The sequence below is a fragment of the Salmo salar genome, chromosome ssa23 (assembly GCF_905237065.1).
Source record: "Salmo salar chromosome ssa23, Ssal_v3.1, whole genome shotgun sequence".
NCBI classification, from domain to species: domain Eukaryota; kingdom Metazoa; phylum Chordata; class Actinopteri; order Salmoniformes; family Salmonidae; genus Salmo; species Salmo salar.
The window spans coordinates 4400582-4423038 of NC_059464.1; the positions used below are offsets into that span (position 1 = coordinate 4400582).

At 44.8% G+C, this 22457-nt stretch overlaps 1 protein-coding gene across 3 annotated transcripts in view; it reads right to left on the reverse strand.

Moving 5' to 3' along the window:
• Nucleotides 1-22457, reverse strand: part of LOC106583961 (discs large homolog 1-like protein) — a 223627-nt gene that overhangs the window by 29695 nt on the left and 171475 nt on the right. For 2 of the 3 annotated variants that reach the window (XM_014168679.2, XM_014168681.2), the window contains one exon: nucleotides 8003-8117. In XM_014168679.2, the coding sequence (XP_014024154.2) occupies nucleotides 8003-8117 (115 nt within the window). Of the gene's footprint in view, nucleotides 1-8002; nucleotides 8118-19579; nucleotides 19845-22457 lie in introns of those variants that run through there. The other variant, XM_014168685.2, reaches the window with a different exon arrangement.

A 22457-nucleotide genomic window follows, 5' to 3' on the forward strand; every position in this document is an offset into this window, starting at 1 on the left:
CCTTTCTCAAATTGTGTTCTTACAATCAATAACATTTTGTAAATATTTTTTCTCCATCTGCTATGAGGTCCTCCACCTTGACCACCCACCCAGGCAGGCTTCCAGTGAGTGTTTCCAGCTAAGGCTCTTAAAGAGAAGACTAAATCTTATTGTAGTACAGCAGCCAGCCAGAGAGTGCCATTAAAACATCCTGGTTAAAAGCAGCTAATTCAAATGTGGGGTTCTGTTTTCTAGCCACTTCTCCTCTGCTGTAATGAGACGGAAGGCAGCACAATCCTGGCCTTTGTAGAGCCCTGTGGGACCCACAGCCCCTTGAGTATAATTTAGGGCTGCCCCCTAGGGGATACTATAGTGTACCACAGCCCCTGAGCTATAGTTCTAGCTAAAAGGATCACTGATTGAGCTATTCTAATGTGGAGTGGGAGGTGTTGTTAATAAAACCCACAATAACTTAGAACTCAGGGTAGATGTTTGAGCAGTGGAATACTAGCCATTCTTTGCATGTCATCTGTTTTCCGTCTGTGCTATGACTTCCTGCATGCAGTTCTAGACGGCTGTAAAGGAAATAAGTCTGCCAAGCTTGTATTTCCATAATGCAGTATATATTCTGTTGCTGGAAGTATTTGTCAATGCAAAGCAAGGAGGGTTTTATGGACTGGTTCCAGTTTCAATCTCCAAAGGTCCACCAGCAGAGAGACTAATCCTGTTAGGGAAACTGGGAATCAAACCACTGGGACTACATCCTTCTCCACATATCCCTCTATATCCTTCTCCATCATACTGTGAGAGAGGCATTTTATGGAGTGTATGTATACCAAAACCATCGCATTGAGTGAAACTGACACCACTGAAAAGACATGTCACAATCGTCTTTGTAAGCAGACCTTCAAATCAAGTGCTACCAGCTCGGAACCCAAAGGGCAGCGCAACACTCACACACACTGGACACAACACACTGCCCTTCCAATGCCCTTCTCCAGCAAGCACAAGACATTTCCTCTTTTCTAAAGGTTATAGTGGCCTAACACAGCTCTGATGTCATGGCCAGTCTCTTCATCTGTCCTCTCCAGTTCTTCTCAGCCTGCTGCCTACTGCCCAGGGGCCTCACTAAGCCTCAATATGTCACACCCTGTCTGCTGATCTCCTGTTTGGTACTGCTCTGTTTTCTAACAAACCTTGGCCAAACCAAGATTCTCGACAATACACCGTCAACATTCTGATTCATAGATGTGCATTCTCTTTGGCAAATAGGAATAATGATTACTGTATCTGGTGAATTCAACTGTATATAATCAAATACATTTCCAGAGTGTATGTTTGTACTGCAGGTATAACGACTGCTGTCAGATCAGAGTTTCTCTAGTCTGGAGTCAGTATATACTGTAGTCCCAGGACGCTTCATTGTCCCTGACCTCTAACCCCTAAACTCTCCTCCAGTAGAGCAGGTCATATGGGTCTGATTGACAGGAGCTCCTCAGGTTGGGAGAAAACTGGGAAGTCTTCACTACAGTACGGTCTGGGTCAATGAGTCAACCTCCAGCACTCTCAGGGCCAATAATAAGACTACACATGTGCTCCAGAGAGGTCAAGAGTGCAGGAGGAGTGCATCAGTGTGCACTGGCTTGCACCCAGGGGAGGATGAAACTGTTCGAGTACTGTTGAACACACAAGAGAACTTAAGACTGCATCAGAGCCCACTGGCAAAGACAGGGTAGGGTACAAAATGTGGTATGCTGTGTACATATTGTTGAAGAAATTCAGTGTGGCTTCTTGCTGTAAACAATTTTGTTCGTTATGTACTGTATAACACCGAGAATACACAATGTTACAACAGATTGGATCTGCTTACTCCACAATGATATTTTAACTCCTTGTCCAAAATTACTACTCATATAAAATCAGTGTTTGGAGACACATGGCTTTGCCTGAGTCTGTGTGATAAAGGTCTTGTGACAGCTGGTTTAATGTCTTATTGTGACATGAGGTTAAAGATCTGGGTGTCATTCTCTATCTCTGGTCCTTATACACCGTTGTTCTCCCTGTGGACCAGGGTAGGGCATGTAACAGTGACATTCTCCCTTCTCCTGGGCCTGCTGTGTACAGGAGGCAGGCTGGGCAGATGCAGATAAGGCCTGAATGGCCCAGTCAAACTAGCCCTGATACACCTAGTCTCTATTATCATGCTGTCTGCATAATAATGAAGGAAGGCCAGCCATATATGGGCTCCAGTCAACTTAAAGGACAATAGGTTCTCTGCCATTAATCAACAGTGCAGCAGATCCGATCATTTCAGATGGTGGCGAAAAGGCCTGAGTGTGTGCGTGTGTATTGTTGTTTATGTGCCTGCGTCAACACAGACAGAGATGGAGAGAAGACTCAATCAATCTCAGGGTCAGTGCTCCTGTGCTCCATCCATATGGGTTGAATATTGACTATGTCATTTTGTGGACAATAAATGTTTCCTTTTTCTATTCTCCTCGGACTGAAAGCCACAGTGGTGGTAAAGTGCATTGATAGCGTCATGCAGGTAAATGAGGTGGTCGAAGTACCCAGAGAGTATAGACAACAGCCTCCAGACAATTTTATATACAATTTTATATATATATATGATCTAAAGTTGCTCATCTCTGTAACTTCATCTTCACTGATCTGACGAGACAGATGGAAGCAGTATGGTGCATGCCTATCAGGGGTCTGCTTTTTCACCTGTCAAGTTCCTTCATATCAAATCAAATGCTATTTGTCACATGCTTCGTAAACAGGTGTAGACTAACAGTGAAATGCTTACTTTACAGGCCCTTCCCAACAATGCAGAGAGAAAAACAGAAAAATAATAGAAACAATTATAACGAGATAAATAAATACACAATGACTAACGATAACTTAGCTTTATACATGGGCAGAGGTGTGGTGCTGTAGTGCTGATCCACAGATGACGCAATCTCAATCGCACTCCACACTGCCCTTTTCCACCTGGACAAAAGGATGATTGTGAAAATGCTGTTCATTGACTACAGCTCAGCGTTCAACACCATAGTGCCCACGAAGATCCTGGAGTCCTGACGGGCCGCCCCTAGGTGGTAATGGTAGGCAACAACACGTCTACTACGCTGATCCTCAACACTGGGGCCCCTCAGGGGTGTGGACTTAGTCCCCTACTCTACTCCCTGTTCACCTACGACTGTGTGGCCAAACACGACTCTAACACCATTAAGTTTGCTGTGGACACAACAGTGGTAGGCCTAATCACCGACAACGATGAGACAGCCTATAGGGAGAAGGTCAGAGACCTGACAGTGTGGTGTCAGGACAACAACCTCTCCCTCAATGTGAGCAAGACAAAGGTGCTGATCGTGGACTATAGGAAAAGGCGGGCTGAACAGGTCCCCCATTAACATTGACGGGGCTATAGTGGAGCGGGTCGAGAGTTTCAAGTTCCTTGGTGTCCACATCACCAACATCACCACATCACCAACTAAAACATTGCACTACACCATGAACACCATGACGGTACCAGTACGAAGTCGATGTGTACGGGTATGACGTAATTGAAGTAGATACAATATGTACATATAGGTAGGGGTAAAGTGACTAGGCAACAGGATAGATAACAAACATAAGCAGCAGCTTATGTGATGAGTCAAGAGTGCAAAAAGGGGCAATGCAGATAGTCCGGCAGCTATATAGTTATTAGCCATTTAGCAGGCTTTTGGCTTGGGGGTAGAAGCTGTTCAGGGTCCTGTTGGTTCCAGGCTTGGTTCATCTGTATTGCTTGCTGTGCAGTAGCAGAGAGAATAGTCCATGATTTGGGTGACGGGAGTCTTTGATAATCTTTTGGGCCTTCCTCTGACACTGCCTGGTATATAGGTCCTGGATGGCAGGGAGCTAGGCCCCAGTGATGTACTGAGCCATTCACACTACACTCCGTAGCGCCTTGCAGTCGGATGCTAAGCAGTTGCCATACCAAGAGGTGATGCAGCCAGTCAAGATGCTCTTAATGGTGCAGCTGTATAACTTTTTGAAGATCTGAGGGCCCATGCAAAATCTTTTCAGCCTCGTGAGGGGGAAGAGGCATTGTTGTGCCTTCTTCACGACTGTGTGTGTGTGGACCATGTTAACCTCCCTGGGCAAGGTGGGACGCTTGCGTCCCACCCTAGTCAACAGCCAGTGGAATCGAGTAGCGCGAAATACAAATACCTCAAAAATGCTATAACTTCAATTTCTCAAACATATGACTATTTTACACCATTTTAAAGACAAGACTCTCGTTAATCTAACCACATTGTCCGATTTCAAAAAGGCTTTACAGCGAAAGCAAAACATCAAATTATGTCAGGAGAGTACCCTGCCAAAAATAATCACACAGCCATTTTCAAAGCAAGCATATATGTCACAAAAAACTAAACCACAGCGAAATGCAGCACGAACCTTTGATCTTCATCAGATGACACTCCTAGGACATTATGTTATACAATACATGCATGTTTTGTTCAATCAAGTTCATATTTATATCAAAAACCAGCTTTTTACATTAGCATGTGATGTTCAGAACTAGCATGATAAACGTTGACAAAATACATAACAATTATTTTAAGAATTATAGATACAGAACTCCTTTATGCAATTGCGGTGTCAGATTTTAAAATAGCTTTTCGGCGAAAGCACATTTTGCAATATTCTGAGTACATAGCTCGGCCATCACGGCTAGCTATTTTGACACGCACCAAGTTTGGGGCTCACTAAACTCAGAATTACTATTAGAAAAATTGGATTACCTTTGCTGTTCTTTGTCAGAATGCACTCCCAGGACTTTACTTCAACAACAAATGTAGTTTTGGTTCCAAATAATCCATAGTTATATTCAAATAGCTCCATTTTGTTTGTGCGTTCAGGTCACTATCCGAAGGTTGACGCGCGAGCGCATTTCGTGACAAATTCAAAATATTCCATTACCGTACTTAGAAGCATGTCAAACGCTGTTTAAAATCAATTTTTATGCGATTTTTCTCGTAAAATAGCAATAATATTCCAACCGGGCGACGTTGTATTCATTCAAAGGCTGATAGAAAAAAATGGAGTAGTCTCGTGAACACGCATCTCAGTCTCACTGTCCCCAGGCTGACCACTTACAACTTCTGCTGCTGTTCTTTGCCCAGAGACAGCAGACACCCCATTCCACTTTCTGGCGGCTTTAGAGAGCCAATGGGAGCCTTAGAAAATGTCACGTTACAGCACAGATGCTGTATTTTTGATAGAGATGCAACAGAAGGACAACAAATTGTCAGACAGGGCACTTCCTGTATGGAATCTTCTCAGGTTTTGGCCTGCCATATGCGTTCTGTTATACTCACAGACACCATTCAAACAGTTTTAGAAACTTTAGAGTGTTTTCTATCCAAATCTACTAATTATATGCATATTCTCGTTTCTGGGCAAGAGTAGTAACCAGTTTAAATCGGGTATGTTTTTTATCCGGCCGTGCAAATACTGCCCCCTAGCCCCAATAGGTTAATTCCTTAGTGATGCAGACAACAAGGAACTTGAACCTCTTGATCCACTCCACTACTGCCCCGTCAATGTGGATGGAGGCGTGCTCGGCCCTCCATTTCCTGTAGTCCACGATCAGGTCCTTTGTCTTGCTGACGTTGAGGGAGAGGTTGTTGTCTTGGCACGTTACTGACCTCCTCCTTATAAGGCTGTCTCATCTATGTCGGTGATCACACCTACCACCGTCGTGTTGTCAGCAAACTTAATGATGGTTTTGGAGTTGTGCGCGGCAACGCAGTCATGGGTGAACAGGGAGTACAGGAGGGGACTAAGCACGCACCCCTGATGGGCCCCCGTGTTAAGGGTCAGCATGGCGGATGTGTTGTTGCCTACGCTCACCACCTTGGGGCGGCTTGTCTGGAAGTCCAGGATCCAGTTGCAGAGGGAGGTGTTTAGTCCCAGGGTCCTGCTTAGTGATGAACTTGGAGGGCACTATGTCTTCTGTGGATCTGTTGGGGTGGTATGCAAATTGGAGTGGGTCCAGTGTGTTTGGGATGATGCTGTTGAGCCATGACCAGCCTTTCAAAGCATTTCATGACTACAGATGTGAGTGCTACAGGATGATAGTCATTTAGACAGGTTACATTACATTACATTTACATTACATTTTAAGGTTACCTTGGCGTTCTTGGGCACAAGGACTATGGCGGTCTGCTTGAAACACATGGGTATTACAGACTGGATCAGGGAGAGGTTAAAATGTCAGTGAAGACACTTGCTAGCTGGTCAGCGCATGCTCTGAGTACGTATCTGGTAATTCCTCTGGCACTGTGGCCTTGTGAATGTTAACCTGTTTTAAGGTCTTACTCACATCGCCTACGGAGAATGAGATCACACAGTCATATGGAACAGCTAGTGCTCTCTTGCATGGTTCAGTGTTGCTTGCCTTGAAGCGAGCATAGAAGTAATTTAGCTTGTCTGGTAGGCTTAGGCAGTTCATGGCTGAGTTTCCCTTTGTAATCTGTGATAGTTTGCAAGCCTTGCCACATCCGATTACTGTCAGCGCCAGCATAGTAGGATTCGATTTTAGTCCGGTATTGATGCTTTGCCTGTTTGATGGCTGGCGGAGGTCGTAGAGGGATTTTTAAAGTGTCCAGAATAGTGTCCCGGTCCTTGAAAGCGGCAGCTCTAGCCTTTAGCTCACTGCGGATATTGCCTGGTAATTAGGCTTGGGCAGTATCGTACCATCCTTCTCTCATCCGGGGATGTACGGGATTACCGGCATTGCACACAAGGGGGCGCTAAAAATGCAAGAAATCCCCCTTAGGCCTCTATAACCAGAATGCTAACAGAATTAGCACAATCTAATAGAGAAATCTCATAGACACTTAGCTAAATGCTAATGAGCGAAAACAAACAAACTAGTTATCCAAGCATAGCTAGTAGCTACCGAATGTCATTTTCAGTGAGTGTGGACATTTCCCCACTGAAAGTGAACGAGAGCTATTGTGCAAATGAACAAACTTGTGTTGGACCACTTCTGTATTTCGTTTTTGCTTGTAAGCAGGAATCAGGAGGATAGAGTTATGGCCAGATTTTCCAAAGGGAGGGCGAGGGAGAGCCTTGCATGCGTTTCTGTGTGTGGAGTAAAGGTGATCTACAATTTTGTCGCCTCTAGTTGTGCTGGTAAAATTTTTGTAAAACGGATTTCAGTTTCACTGCATTAAAATCACCAGCCACGAAAGTGCTGGGGGTGTCATTTTACAAATGGCCCTATACAGCTTGTTGAGTGCAGTCTTAATGCCACCATCGGTTTGTGGTGGTAAATAGACAGCTATGAAAAAAAAAACTCTTTGTAAATAGTATGATCCGCAACTTATCATGAGGTATTCTAACTTAGGCGAGCAAAAACTTGAGACTTCCTGTGACATTAGAGATCGCGCACCAGCTGTTGTTTACAAAGAAACACACACTTCCCCCTCAGGCTGACGAAAAGCAAGCGAGATGTTCAGCCGTGAAACTCGTCCAGTTTGTTCACTAACAGAATGGAGGGTAGAGTCGGTTTATTTGCTCGCCAACGTAGTCTTGTCAGGATGCCGGCTTGTCTGCCTCTTTTGTGCCGTTGCTTCCTCTTTTGAATCCTGGGGATTAGGGCCTGGTCTGGAGTATGCAGAACATCCAGAGCTGCGAACACTTTGAAGTAGAACTTGCCATCCAAATTGAGGTTAGTGATCGAGGCTGTCTGATTTCCAGAAGCTGTTTTCGGTCATAGGAAATGATGGCGGAGACATTTTGTACAAAAAACGTTAAGATCAGCATAAAAAAAACACACAAAAAATAAGAATTGGTCAGGAGCCCGTAAAACCGCTGCTCTCCACTGCAGTGCCATCTTGTTGGATCAGTGCAGATGAAGAGAAGGACATTAACAGATGAAGTCATAGACATGGTCATAAGGGTGTATCAAGTAGTTGTACCTGACAAAGAAATTATAAAGGGGTTATAGAGTAGTAATTACCTGACGTAGAGCGTTCTTTTCTGGCTGGTCCGTAGAGAGCCAGAGCCTGAGCTGATTCTACTGTTCATCATATGCTCCCGAAGATCATGGATTTTGGCTTCAAACTGACTGTATTCTGGAAAACAGGGAAAAAGAGGAAATTAACAACATGAAAATTTGAAAACTGGCAATAGTCTGGAAAATAAGCGACAGAGATAAATCCTCTGAAGGAAAAGGAGAAAATCTGTTGTACAGAAAGAAGACTGATTCCACTCTGTTCTGCAGAGGAAAGTTACAATGAATGACCAAGGGTATTTGGACACCTGCTCATCAAACATCTCATTCCAAAATCATGGGCATGAATATGGAGTTGGTCCCTCCATTGCTGCTATAACAGCCTCCACTCCTCTGGGAAGGCCTTCCACTAGATATTGGAACATTGCTGCGGGGACTTGCTTCCATTCAGCTACAAGAGCATTAGTGAGGTCGGGCACTGATGTTGGCCTGGCTCGCAGTTGGCGCTCCAATTCATCCCAAAGGTGTTCGATGGGTTTGAGGTCAGGGCTCTGTTCAGGCCAGTCAAGTTCTCCCACACAGATCTCAACAAACCATTTATGCGTGGACTTTGTCATGCTGAAACACGGAAGGGCCTTCCCCAAACTGTTGCCACAAAGTTGGTAGCACAGAATCTTCTAGAATGTCATTGTATGGGGTAGCATTAACATTTCCCTTCACTGGAATGAAGGAGCCTAGCCCGAACCATGAAAAATAGCCACAGACCATTAATCCTCCTCCACTTTGCAGTTGGCACTATGTATTGGGGCGGGTAGCGTTCTCCTGGTATCGGCCAAAACCCAGATTCGACCGTCGGACTGCCAGATGGTGAAGAGTCATTCATCACTCCAGAAAACGCGTTTCCATTGCTCCAGACTCCAATGGCGGCGAGCTTTACACTACTCACTCCAGTCGACGCTTGGCATTGCACATGGTTATCTTAGGCTTGTGTGCGGCTGTTCAGCCATGGAGATCCATTTCATGAAGCTCCTGACGAACAGTTCTTGTGCTGCCGTAGCTTCCAGAGGTAGTTTGGAACTCGGTAGTCCGCGGACAGATGATTTTTATGCGCTATGTGCTTCTACACTCGGTTCTGTGAGCTTATGTGGCCTATCACCTCACGGCTCAGCCATTGTTGCTCCTAGACGTTTCCACTTATAACAGCACTTACAGTTGACCGAGCAGCTCTAGCAGGGCAGAAATGTGATGAACTGACTTGTTAGAAAGGTGGCATCCTATGACAGTGCCATGTTGAAAGTCACTGAGCTCTTCAGTAAGGCCATTTTACTGCCAATGTTTGTCTATGGAGATTGCATGGCTGTGTGCTCAATTGTATACACCTGTCAGCAACGGGTGTGGCTGAAATAGTCGAATCCACTACTTTGAAAGGGGTGTTCACATACTTATAGTGTATGACTGTTTTGGGTATACAGCAGATCTTATTATTTTCTCGTGATGAATGCATTAGGGCAGAGAGATGTAACTACTGTACTCTGAGGTAAAGGGAGAGAGAGACAGTGGGATGAAGAGAGAAATTACATTTTTGTGAGTATAATGTTTACTGTTCATTTCTGATTTGTTTATTTCACTTTAGTTGATCTATTCCACTTGCTTTGCCACTGTAAATATGAGAGAATGCAGAAGAGAGCGAGAGAGCGTCCTTGCGTCAACATGCCTGCTGTGCAGAGTAGATATAAAAAGTTTTAGTGTAGTTGCTGTTCTGTGGCTGAGTCTGTGTTCCAGAGAGACTGGCTGAGAGAGCGAGAGAGAGAGAGAGAGAGAGAAAGGCCACGGGTTATGTCTCTCTGGCTGCAACGTCTGACCAAATCTTTCTCATCTTTTCTGAGAAGACTGAGAAGACTACCAGTAGCTTTTACTCTGGTTAAGACTGAAATCAGTTATCCCATGCAGACATGTCTAGGTGAGAGAGTTATAAACTTATTTAGGGCTTGGTAGAAGTTCTGTAATGCTTTGAGCAAAATCAAAACACATCTATAATAGATAATTAAGAGCATCATAAGCTCTGCTTCTAGCTCCGAAGCAATTTTGCAGTATTTTTTTTGTCTGTGTTATTTGTTACATTATTAGCCCAGATTTTTTTTGGTGTTATTACATACAGCCGGAAATAACTTTTGGATATAAGAGCGGCGGTAACTCACCAGCATTATGACCAGGAATATGACATTCCTGAATTGGATCCTTTGTTTGTACCCCCCAGGGCAATTGAACTTATTCCAGAGGCTGCTCCAAAACAACGCCGGTGGAGAAGAGGTATTTGGAGTGGACTTCTAGTCCGACTCAGGAGGCGTGCACACCATCCACCACTTCCGAGTAGATTACTCACTAATGTTCAGTCTCTGGATAATAAAGTAGATGAGCTCTGGGCGAGGATCTCCTTCCAGAGAGACATCAGGGATTGTAACATGCTCTGTTTCACGGAAACATGGATCTCTTGTGATATACTGTCCCCGTTCATACAGCCAGCTGGGTTCTCAGTACATTGCGCAGACAAGAATAAAGAACTCTCCGGGAAGAACAATGGCAGGGGTGTATGTTTCATGATTAACTACTCATGGTGTGATTGTGATAACATAGAGAAACCCAAGTCCTTTTGTTCACCCGACCAAGAATACCTCACAATCAAATGCCGAACATATTACCTCCAAAGAGAATTCCCTTGGTTATAGTCACAGCTGTGTCTATAACCAAGGCAGAGTTGCAAAGAAAAAGCCATATCTCAGACTGGCCAATTAAAAGAAAAGATTAACATGAGCAAAAGAACAGACACTGGACAGAGGAACTCTGCCTAGAAGGCCGGCATCCCGGAGTTGTCTCTTCACTGTTGACGTTGAGACTCGTGTTTTGCGGGTATTATTTAATGAAGCTGCCAGTTGTGCACCGGGGTCTCCCACACCTCTTTATATTCTGGTTAGAGCCAGTTTGCGCTGTCTGTGAAGGGAGTAGTACACAGCGTTGTACGAGATCTTCAGTTTCTTGGCAATTCCTCGCATGGCAGCATCAAGCCTTCATTTCTCAGAACAAGAATAGACTGACGAGTTTCAGGAGAAATTACTTTGCTTCTGGCCATTTTGAGCCTGTAATTGAACCGACAAATGCTAATGCTCCAGATACCCAACTAGTCTAAAGAAGGCCATTTTATTGCTTCTTGTAAGGGCTGTCGTCGGAGAGAGACCAAGGTGCAGCGGAGTTAGTGTTCATCATTTAATATTTAATTGAACAACGTGAACACTATACAAAAACAAGAAAAGAGAAAACCGACAGTCAACAGTCCTGTCAGGTGCAAACACTAACAAACATTACCGACATTACCCACAAACATTACCCACAAAACCCCAACGGAAAAACATGCACTTATGTGTGACTCCCAATCAACAACAACAAACTTCAGCTGTGCCTGATTGGGAGCCACACACGGCCCAAAACAAAGAAATACAAATACATAGAAACAGAACATAGAACGCCCACCCAATGTAACACCCTGGCCTAACCAAAATAAAGAACAAAAAACCCCTCTCTATGGCCAGGGCATTACACTTCTTTAACGTGGACAACAGTTTTCAGCTGTGCTAACATAATTGCAAAAGTTTTTTCTAATGATCAATTAGCCTTTTAAAATGATAAACTTGGATTACAACGTGCCATTGGAACACAGGAGTGATGGTTGCTGATAATGGGCATCTGTACGCCTATGTTGATATTCCATAGAAAATCAGCTGTTTCCAGCTACAACAGTCATTTACAACATTATCAATGTCGACATTTTATTTCTGATGAATTTGATGTAATTTTAATGGACAAAAACAAGGACATTTCTAAGTGACCCCAAACATTTGAATGGTTGTGTATATACAGTTGAAGTCGGAAGTTTACATGCACCTTAGCCAAATACATTTAAACTCAGTTTTTCACAATTCCTGACATTTAATCCTCGTAACAATTCCCTGTCTTAGGTCAGTTAGGATCACCACTTTTATTTTAAGAATGTGAAATGTCAGAATAATAGTAGAGAGAATGATTTATTTCAGCTTTTATTTCTTTCATCACATTCCCAGTGGATCAAAAGTTTACATACACTCAATTAGTATTTGGTAGCATTGCCTTTAAATTGTTTAACTTGGGACAAACGTTTTGGGTAGCCTTCCGCAAGCTTCCCACAAAAAGTTGGGGGAATTTTGGCCCATTCCTCCTGACAGAGCTGGTGTAACTGAGTCAGGTTTGTAGGTCTCCTTGCTTACACACGCTTTTCAGTTCTGCCCACAAATTTTCTATAGGATTGAGTTCAGGGCTTTGTGATGGCCACTCCAATACCTTGACTTTGTTGTCCTTAAGCCATTTTGCCACAACTTCGGAAGTATGCATGGGGTCATTGTCCATTTGCAAGACCCATTTGCGACCAAGCTTTAACTTCCTGACTGGTGTCTTGAGATGTTTCTTCAATATAGCCACATAATTTCCCCTCATGATGCCATCTATTTTGTGAAGTGCACCAGTCCCTCCTGCAGCAAAGCACCCCCACAACATGATGCTGCCACGCCCGTGCTTCACGGTTTGGATGGTGTTCTTCGGCTTGCAAGCATCCCTCTTTTTCTTCCAAACATAATGATGGTCATTATGGCTAAACAGTTCTATTTTAGTTTCATCGGACCAGAGGACATTTCTCCAAAAAGTACGATCTTTGTCCCCATGTGCAGTTGCAAACCATAGTCTGGCTTTTTTATGGCGATTTTGGAGCAGTGGCTTCTTCCTTGCTGAGCTGCCTTTCAGGTTATGTTGATAATAGGACTCGTTTTACTGTGGATATAAATACTTTTGTACCTGTTTCCTCCAGCATCTTCACAAGGTCCTTTGCTGTTGTTCCGGGATTAATTTGCACTTTTCGCACCAAAGTACGTTCATCTCTAGGGGACAGAACGCGTCTCCTTCCTGAGCGGTATGACGGCTGAGTGATCCCATGGTGTTTATACTTGCATACTATTGTTTGTATATATGAACGTGGTACCTTCAGGCGTTTGGAAATTGCTCCCAAGGATGAACCAGACTTGCGGAGGTCTACAATTTTTTTTCTGAGGTCTTGGCTGATTTCTTTTGATTTTCCCATGATGTCAAGCAAAGAGGCACTGAGCTGGAAGGTAAGCCTTGAAATAAATCCACAGGTACACCTCCAACTGACTCAAATGATGTCAATTAGCCTATCAGAAGCTTCTAAAGCCATTTTCATTTTCTGGAATTTTCCAAGCTGTTTAAAGGCACAGAGGTTTTTTTTAGAGGTTTTACCTTGCTCTTTTGTTTGGGTGGAGAAAATAAAACAACCTATTATGTATTCCTGCGTCTGTCTCCAATCGTTATACAATGTGACAGAATACTCGGGCCCACTAAATGCAGACAACAGGAAAGACTGAGCTGTCAAACATTGCAGAGACAGTCCAGCATCAAGAGGACTGTCTCTTCCGACTTGGCAGCGCCATGGACAGCGTGCTGGCAACCACCCTGCGTTTGGAGGGGAATGTGCAGTCCATCCAGTCTCCAGCACCGGTTCCGGCACCAGCCCCCCCACCACTACCTGCTACCATCTCATCTGAACCAGTCCGCGGCATACCCTTGTCCCTCCTAGAGTGCTTTGACGGCGCGCCAGCGAGATGCAAGGGATTTACATTTACATTTTAGTCATTTAGCAGACGCTCTTATCCAGAGCGACTTACAGTAGTGAATACATAAATTTCATAAATTTCATTTCATGCATTTTTTTTGTTGTTGTACTGGCCCCCCGTGGGAATCAAACCCACAACCCTGGCTTTGCACACACCATTCTGGCATTGCAAACACCATGCTCTACTAACTGAGCCACAGGGAAGACCTGTGCAACCTGTACCTCACTCGCTATACCGAGGCGGTCTCCGGGAGGGCTGAGAGTGGGGTGCGCGCCTACTCCGACTACGCCAGGGAGCTAGGACTGCCTTGGAGTTCGCTCTGGAGTTCCGGACCATCGCGGCCTCTACCGGATGGAACGAGGCGGCTCTGGCCACCATGTTCTGCAGTGGACTGCGGGAGGAGGCATAGCTGGAGTTAGCCTGCCGTGATGACAACCTGTCACTCGACCAGCTCATCAGCATGTCGATTCGTTTGGACAACCTCATGCGGTCCCGACGAAGACCTGCGCGGAATCCGGAGCCCATGGTTACACCTGCTCCATGGCCAGAGCTGATGGAGGTGGGCTCTGCACGTTTGCCCGAGGCAGAGCGTAGGAAAAGGAGGAATCTGGGCCTCTGCTCCTATTGGAGAAAGGGAGAAAGGAGAAAGGGGTAATATCTCCCCGAACTGCCCTCTATCCACTAATAGGCGAGTAGGTGACAAGTCAGGGAATTATCCTGCTCCAACCCAGGTAGGATGCAAGATCTCCCCTCCTTTTCTGTCAACTCAACCAGTTTGTTTTCCCATTTAAATTTCCTGAATACCCTAGCCCCTCACTCCCGTTAGCTCTGATTCCGGAGCTTCCGGGAATCTTTTAGATGGTGCACTGGTCACTGCATTACGGATTCCTTTGGTTCCCCTACAGTCACCCATTCCAGTTCGAGTCCTGGAAAGTCGTCCAATAGGGGCAGAGCTCGTACATCACATCACTGTTCCTGTTTCTCTGCTGACCCATGACACTAATTTAGAATAGATCACCGTTTTGATTATAAACACCCCCACGCACCCTGTTGTTTTAGGTCTCCCCTGGTTGAGTTGGCATAACCCTGTTATTTCCTGGTCAGAGGGGAGACTGCTGGGTTGTCGCAGGAGTGTCAGGGGTGGTGTCTTGTGGTGTCTGTCAACACCACTACGGTGTAAAGTCCGGACCACACCCTCAAGTGGAGTTACCGGAGAAATACCAGGATCTGCACCGGGTTTTCTCTAAGACCCAGGCTACATGCCTGCCTCCTCTGTGCCCTTGACCTGCGGTCTGACGCAGCCTCCCAAGAGGACACGTCTATCCCCTCTCCTATGTGGAGACCGAGGCCATGGAGACCACCGCAACCTGGAGATAAATCAGGGCAGCGACGAGGCTAAACCCGAGACAGGCCATGTGGGCTCTATTCTTCACCTGACTCCAAGGCTCAAAGAACGTGAAGGTGGACGCCCTGTCTCCACCTCTATGACGTCCTGTATCATCACGCCAGTGGTGTGGGAAGTGGAGCCTGACATCCTGCACAGTGTCCAGAGAACCGCGCCTACATGCGGGCTGTAGGCCGTCTCAGTAGGTTCCGGGCTGTAGGCCGTCTCAGTAGGTTCCGGGCTGTAGGCCGTCTCAGTAGGTTCTGGACGGGGAACTGTCGCCGGAAGCTCTGGACGGGGAACTGTCGCCGGAAGCGCTGGACGGGGAACTGTCGCCGGAAGCTCTGGACGGGGAACTGTCGCCGGAAGCTCTGGACTGGAAATGTGCACTGGAATCCTTATGCGTGGTACTGGCATGGGTGGCACCAGACTGGTAACCCCCACCTCAGGACGAGTGCAGGGAGCAGGAACAGGGACACTCCGGACTGAGCATGCGCACTGGAGATCTGATTGCGTGGAACTGGCCTAGGTGGCGCCAGACTGGTAACACGCACCTCAGGGCGAGTGCGGGGAGCAGGAAGAGGACACTCCGGACTGGGCATGCGCACTGGAGATCTGATTGCGTGGAACTGGCCTAGGTGGCGCCAGACTGGTAACACGCACCTCAGGGCGAGTGCGGGAAGGAGGCACAGGACGTACTGGACTATGGAGGCGAACTGGAGACCAGGCTTGCTGAGCAGGCCTACTCCTTCCTGGCTGAATGACCATCTTCGCCCTACACTGGTGAGGAGCTTGCACCGACCGCACCGGGCTGTGAGTGTGTATGGGCAATATAGTGCGCATCACACCATAACCCATTGCTCGTTCATCCACTCGCTCCTGAGCACGCCCGCTCCGCAGTGCTCTCAATGCCAGTACCTCTCTCCGGAATCTTGCATCGAGCTTCGCGCTTGACTCCTTGACTGGCTCCGGTTCACTCCATGGCTCTCTCCGATAACCATGGGAAGTTAGATCAGGTCTCCCCCCTGACATCGCCAAACTCCCCGTATGCCCCCCCCCCAAAACATTTTTTTGGGGCTGCCTCTCAGCCTTGCCTCTCGGTGCATATAGCGCCTCTTAGTACTGTCGCTCCCTTTTTGCTGCTTCGATTTCCTCCCTCGGGCGACGATACTCCCCAGCCTGCTTCCAGGGTCCTTTCCCATCCAAAATCTCCTCCCAAGTCCATTCCTCCAGCTGCTCCTTACCACGCTGCTTGGTCCTTTTTTGGTGGGTGATTCTGTCACGGCTGTCAGAATGATCGGACCAACGCGCAGCATGGTTGTAGTTCCACATATTTTATTTACCGTGAAACTAAATGCAATAGACTAAATACTTGAATACACAAAAACAACAAACCGTGACGCAGAGAGAGAACACACTACTCAAAAATGAATCACCCACAAAAACAGGTGGGACAAACATCAACTTAAATATGACCTCCAATTAGAGACAACGACAACCGGCTGCCTCTTATTGGAGATCATGCCAAACAAAACCAACATAGAAATACAAAACTAGAAACTGAACATAGAAATATAAAAACATAGACAAACACCCCCTGTCACGCCCCCGACCAACTCTAACCAAAGAAAATAACAACTTACTATGGTCAGGACGTGACACATCTGTTTGGAATCTTATTTTGCATGATGCCTATCATTTTAGCTAGCTACCTAAGTTAGCAAACATACAAATTATTATATTTCCCCCCACAATGTGGGTTTCAGTAGATAAACTAAAAGCTAGGTGGCTTGCATGAAATTTAACTCACCAAGCTACTGTATTTGCCTGCATCTTCGTGCTGGCATTTGCTGTAGATGAGCTTCTATTTAAATCCAACTCTGATTTGAGTCCTCTTCGCTTTACAGTGCCTAAGGAAAGTATTCAGACCCCTTGACTTTTACCACATTTTGTTCCGTTACAACCTTATTCTAAAATTGATTAAATAAAAACAATTCCTCAGCAAGCTACACACAATACCCCATAATGACGAGGCAAAAACGTTTTTTTTTTTTAATTTTAGCAAATATGAAATATTAAAAACCTAAATACTTTATTTACGTAAGTATTCAGACCCTTTTCTATGAGACTAGAAATTGAGCTCAGGTGTGTCCTGTTTCCATTGATCATCCTTGAGAAGTTTCTCCAATTTGAATGGAGTTCACCTGTGGTAAATGCAATTGATTGAACATAATTTGGAAAGGCACACACCTGTCTATACCAGGTCCCACAGTTCACAGTGCTTGTCAGAGCAAAACCCAAGCCATGAGGTCGAAGGAATTGTCTGTAGAGCTCCGAGATAGGATTGGTCGAGGCACAGATCTGGGAAAGGGTACCAAAACATTTTTGCAGCACTGAAGGTCCCTAAGAACACAGTGGCCTCCGTTCTTAAATGGAAGAAATTTGGAAACACCAAGGCTCTTCCAAGAGTTGGCCACCTAGCCAAACTGAGCAATCAGGGGAGAAGGGCCTTGATCAGGGAGGTGACCAAGAATCCGATGGTCACTCTGACAGAGCTCCAGAGTTCCTCTGTGGAGATGAGAGAAACTTCCAGAAGGACAACCATCTCTGCAGCACTTCACCAATCGGGTCTTTATGGTAGAGTGGCAAGACGGAAGCCAGTAAAAGGCACATGACAGCCCGCTTGGAGTTTGCCAAAAGGTACCTCAACACTCTCAAACTATGAGAAACAAGATTCTCTGGTCTGATGAAACCAAGATTGAACCCTTTGACCTGAATGCCAAGTATCACGTCTGGAGGAAGCTTTGCACCATCACTACGGCGAAGCATGGTGGTGGCAGCATCATGCTGTGGGGATGTTTTTCAGCGGCCGGGACTGGAAGACTAGTCATGATTGAGACAAAGATGAACGGAGCAAAGTACAAAGAGCACTCAGAACCTCAGACTGGGGTGAAGGTTCACTTTCCAAAAGGACAACGACCCCAAGCACAAATACATGTGTGCCAAGCTTGTAGCGCCATACCCAGGAAGACTCGATGCTGTAATCGCCGCCAAAGGTGCTTCAACAAAGTCCTGAGTAAAGTGTCTGAATACTTATGTAAATGTTATCAGTTTTTTCATTTTTAATACATTTGCAAAAATTTAAAAACAACGGTTTTCGCTTGGTCATTATAGGGTAATGTGTGTAGATTGATGAGGAAAATAAACAATTTAATACATTTTAGAATAAGGCTGTAAAGTAACAAAATGTGGAAAAAGTCAAGGGGTCTGAATACTTTCCTAAGGCACTGTATACCGAACTTGTGTTGATGAGAGGAATAATTTGAAGCCATTGTGGTCTGGTCAGTTCTTTCAATTTTGACCAGAGGAATGTGTGTTTTGTCTGCATCCCTTTCAAAAAAGCCCATCTTGGGTTGTAGTCTTTCAGAAACTGGAAAAAACTTGTCACATTGTATATTTAGCAATGAATCCGCCGATAGGAAAACATCTGAAAGACGTCCAATGGCTCTATCAAACAAGGACAACCATGTCTACACGCAACAAAAATGTATAGTGCGATCAGTATAACATAGAGGCGTCGCGAACTGCCACAAAACAGGAATATATTCATTTATTTTAAGACCCCCCCCCCCAAAAAAAAACACTGGAAGTTGTCATAGCGTGTATCGCTCTGCACAGTCCAGCCCTCTTTGTGGCCACATACATGTGAAACACATCTCACTGACCTAGAAATCACACAGACATAATTTCCAAGGTTAAAAATCTATTAATGTGTCTTGTTTCCTAGCCGTCTTCAGTGCAGTAATATTTTCAACAACTGTCAAGAGAAACGCCCTGGATTATTACAGCAACAAACATTAAAACATAGGAGGCAGAAAAATACTTACTCTAAAAATCCTTCCTAGATTATATAAAAGGTTCAAACACACAGACACGCACACACGCATCACAGGGACTCAGGCATTTGTATTAAAAGGTGAAACTAAGGCGAACACAACCCCCCCAAAACCCTATGGGGCAAAATCCAGTTTATGAAACAATAGACGCATACAAAGACCAGAAGAGAGAAAATTCTGCTGAATTCCTAACAAGTCTTAAAAATGCTTTTTTCTAAACAGAAAACTGCTGTGTTGCATGCTAAGGCATGTGTGTTTGTCTCCTCTCTCATCTCAGACATAACGGCAGGCAGCAGAAAGGAGCTGAGCAGAGCACTTTGCTGTCTGTGCGTAGCCGTGTACCGTATCCTACTACCCATCCCCAAGCCATTACTGTTCACAGAATCTAATTAAGGCTGAGTAATCCAATCGTACTGGGGCTCCACACACACACACACACACACACACACACACACACACACACACACACACACACACACACACACACACACACACACACACACACACACACACACACACACACACACGGAAGGAATCAAGCTGCCCAATGTACTATGTCTATTGTTTTATCTCTGAAAGACAAGGCTATACTTACATGCTGCTCTGCTGAGGAATAGCTTCTCACCGGTGAGAGCGAAAGCGTGAAAATACTGTTTCTCTCTCTGGGTTAGCGCCTCTCTCTGAGTGTGTGTGTGCCAGTGCCGGCGTGTGAGTGTGTGGTAGCTCTCTCTAGCGTCTGCTCCACGTTGGCTCCCGTGCACGTGTGTGCCTGTGTAGAGATACTACGCTCTGTCTTCCAGCTTTTGTCAGCCAGAACTAAAAACCAACAGATGCTAACGCACTCTCCCACCTCCTCTTTTTCTCCCACTGCATTTCTCCCTCTCTCCATCCTCCTATCACTCCTGCGCTCACCCCTCCCCTTGTTCAAGGCAACATGCTTCAGGGCTGACATAGTGTGGTGGCTAATTTCTGCATTACCAAATGAGGAGAGTTACAAACTTGACACACCAGTCAGAGTTATACTTAAAACTACATCTTTAATAATTAAGATGCTTTTGCAAAAGCACTTTGACTTTCAATGAACCATTGAAAAGTGACTACACAAAAGTACAAAGATCTTTTATAGCCAAGATACACCCCTCTCAACGTACATGACGAACCACAGATACATAGAATGGTCACAAGGTTAGGTTTTGTATGAAAGATATCTATGAAACATATCAGACAGCAACTGCTGTGTCAACAGTTTTCATTGTATAGACCAGCGTCTGGTCCTCCTACCCCAAACTGGAACTGTCTCTCCCTGGTACGGTATAGAACAGAACCATTAGCTCATCCAATGGCATAAATCAATTGACAACTCTAGATACTCCCATCTCAAGTAAACCCCCTCTTGACTCCACTCCTGGACAAGCTCACTGAGGGGAGTAAGCCTCTAAGTCATACACTATCCCAAGATAAGTGCAACATCAGAGAGGACATACAAGGGTCCAAACACTGCCATACACCTTCCCCCAATGCCAAAGGAGGGAGTGACTTGCGCACAGACATTGTGGAGACAAGTAATTGGTTCCCCATTAATCACGTTGTCATGACATTGGCCTGTGGGTAAGGTTTATGACCCCCCCATAAATACCTTTCTCCCTTCCCCTCTCTCTCTGACCCTACTGAAGGACTTTTGAATAGCCTTTGTTAAATATAGAGAGTCTGGGAACATCAAACAAGTGGGTGGAAAGGAACCATATTTCGGTAATAGAACCAGTTGGAAATATACCAGGTACTTAATGAGTATGGATGTCAGTTCGGTTGTCATCTGAGACATTATGACTGATGACAGGACGACATAAACCGTACCTGGGAAAGTCTACACATTCTAGTTATCAGATTCACATGGAATTGTTGTGCAATTTAAATGTTTGATATTGAAACTGTTTGTTAGGAGTTTAAATGTAATTTTAGCTTCCAAATGAGAGAATTGGGTTTTCATAAGGAAAGAGCCCTGACCGATCAGTGGCCCACCCCTGTGAAGAGACAGGGGTTATAAACGATGAAACACACCCTTCTCCCCTCACCACTATATAAGTCAGTGTCGAAAACGTAACCAGTCTGTTCCGGGTGCGTGAGGTCTGCAGCCTCTGCGTTAAAAGGACACACATGTCAAGTACAGAACTAAGCCAAACTCAGCGTGAGCTTTGGTTGCGAATGGTATGAACTTTGAACTCTCATTCACTACAGAAGTGATACTTCCTAGCCGTTGAGTTAGCAGCGGCCGCTGTAGACGTGGGCTAGAAAAGGACGGACAACGTATCCAGTCTAACACACGACGAAGACGTATCAACGTATCCATTTTACCACCAGTGACATTCTTCCGAGGACAGGAAGATCTCTGTTGGCCAACACGGCCAGCATCTACGACCAACCTACAGAAGTGCAGCTCAGAATAAATGTTTATTTCCTTTTCCAAATGGGCGGTAATGTAGAATGCATACGATACTGTATTTAAAATGGCATAGCTGCTTTCTCTGTTCCTCAGTCTTCCCGCTCTTTCATTCAAGCCCAACCCCCTTTCTTTGTGTAACAAGCCGCCATGCCGGTTTAGCCCACTAGGGCGCATTCTCCTATCATTTCCTTGTAACCATATCTGTTTGTGCATTTCTGTGCATGATTTAGTTTAGTAAATAAATGATTTTAAGACAATTGATGTATGGATGACTCATAGTGAAGACTGGGTTTGTGCAGATAACCAACAATTTACAACATTTGGAATGAGACTAATGAGGTAAAGAATACGTCATTAAATCAGAAGACTCAGAGATCAGATATTATGATTTCTGAAAGTTATATTAGGAAAATTATAACTTTGTAATCTGAATATTTTCCTTGGTGCCCCGACCTCCTAGTTAATTACAGTTACACGATTAATCAGTTTAATCGCATAATAATAATTACAGAGAGTTGTTTGATAAACATGTCTTCCGTTTTAATGATGCCAAAGACACGACAATGCCATCCCTTCACATGGTTTAACAGATACTTGTCATATGTGAATGTATCTCACATAAGCATATTATGCAAATAAAACATCTTATCTATTTTACCCAACTAATTCTGATTCAGCCTCCACAATAGTCATAGCAGCCCTCTGCCCTGTGCAACATACATATACAGTGCATTCGGAAAGTATTCAGACCCCTTCCCTGTTTCCACATTTTGTTACGTTCCAGCCTTATTCTAAAATGTATTAAATTGTTTATTTTCCTCATCAATCTACACACAATATCCCATAATGACAAAGTGAAAACAGGTTTTTAGAAATGTTTTGCAAATGTATAAAAAAACTTGATTTGGAAAAGCACACAACTGTCTATATATCAAACCAAATCAAAATGTATTTGTCACATGCGCCGAATACAACAGGTGTAGACCTTACAGTGAAATGCTTACCGTAAATTCCGGACTATAAGCCGCAAATT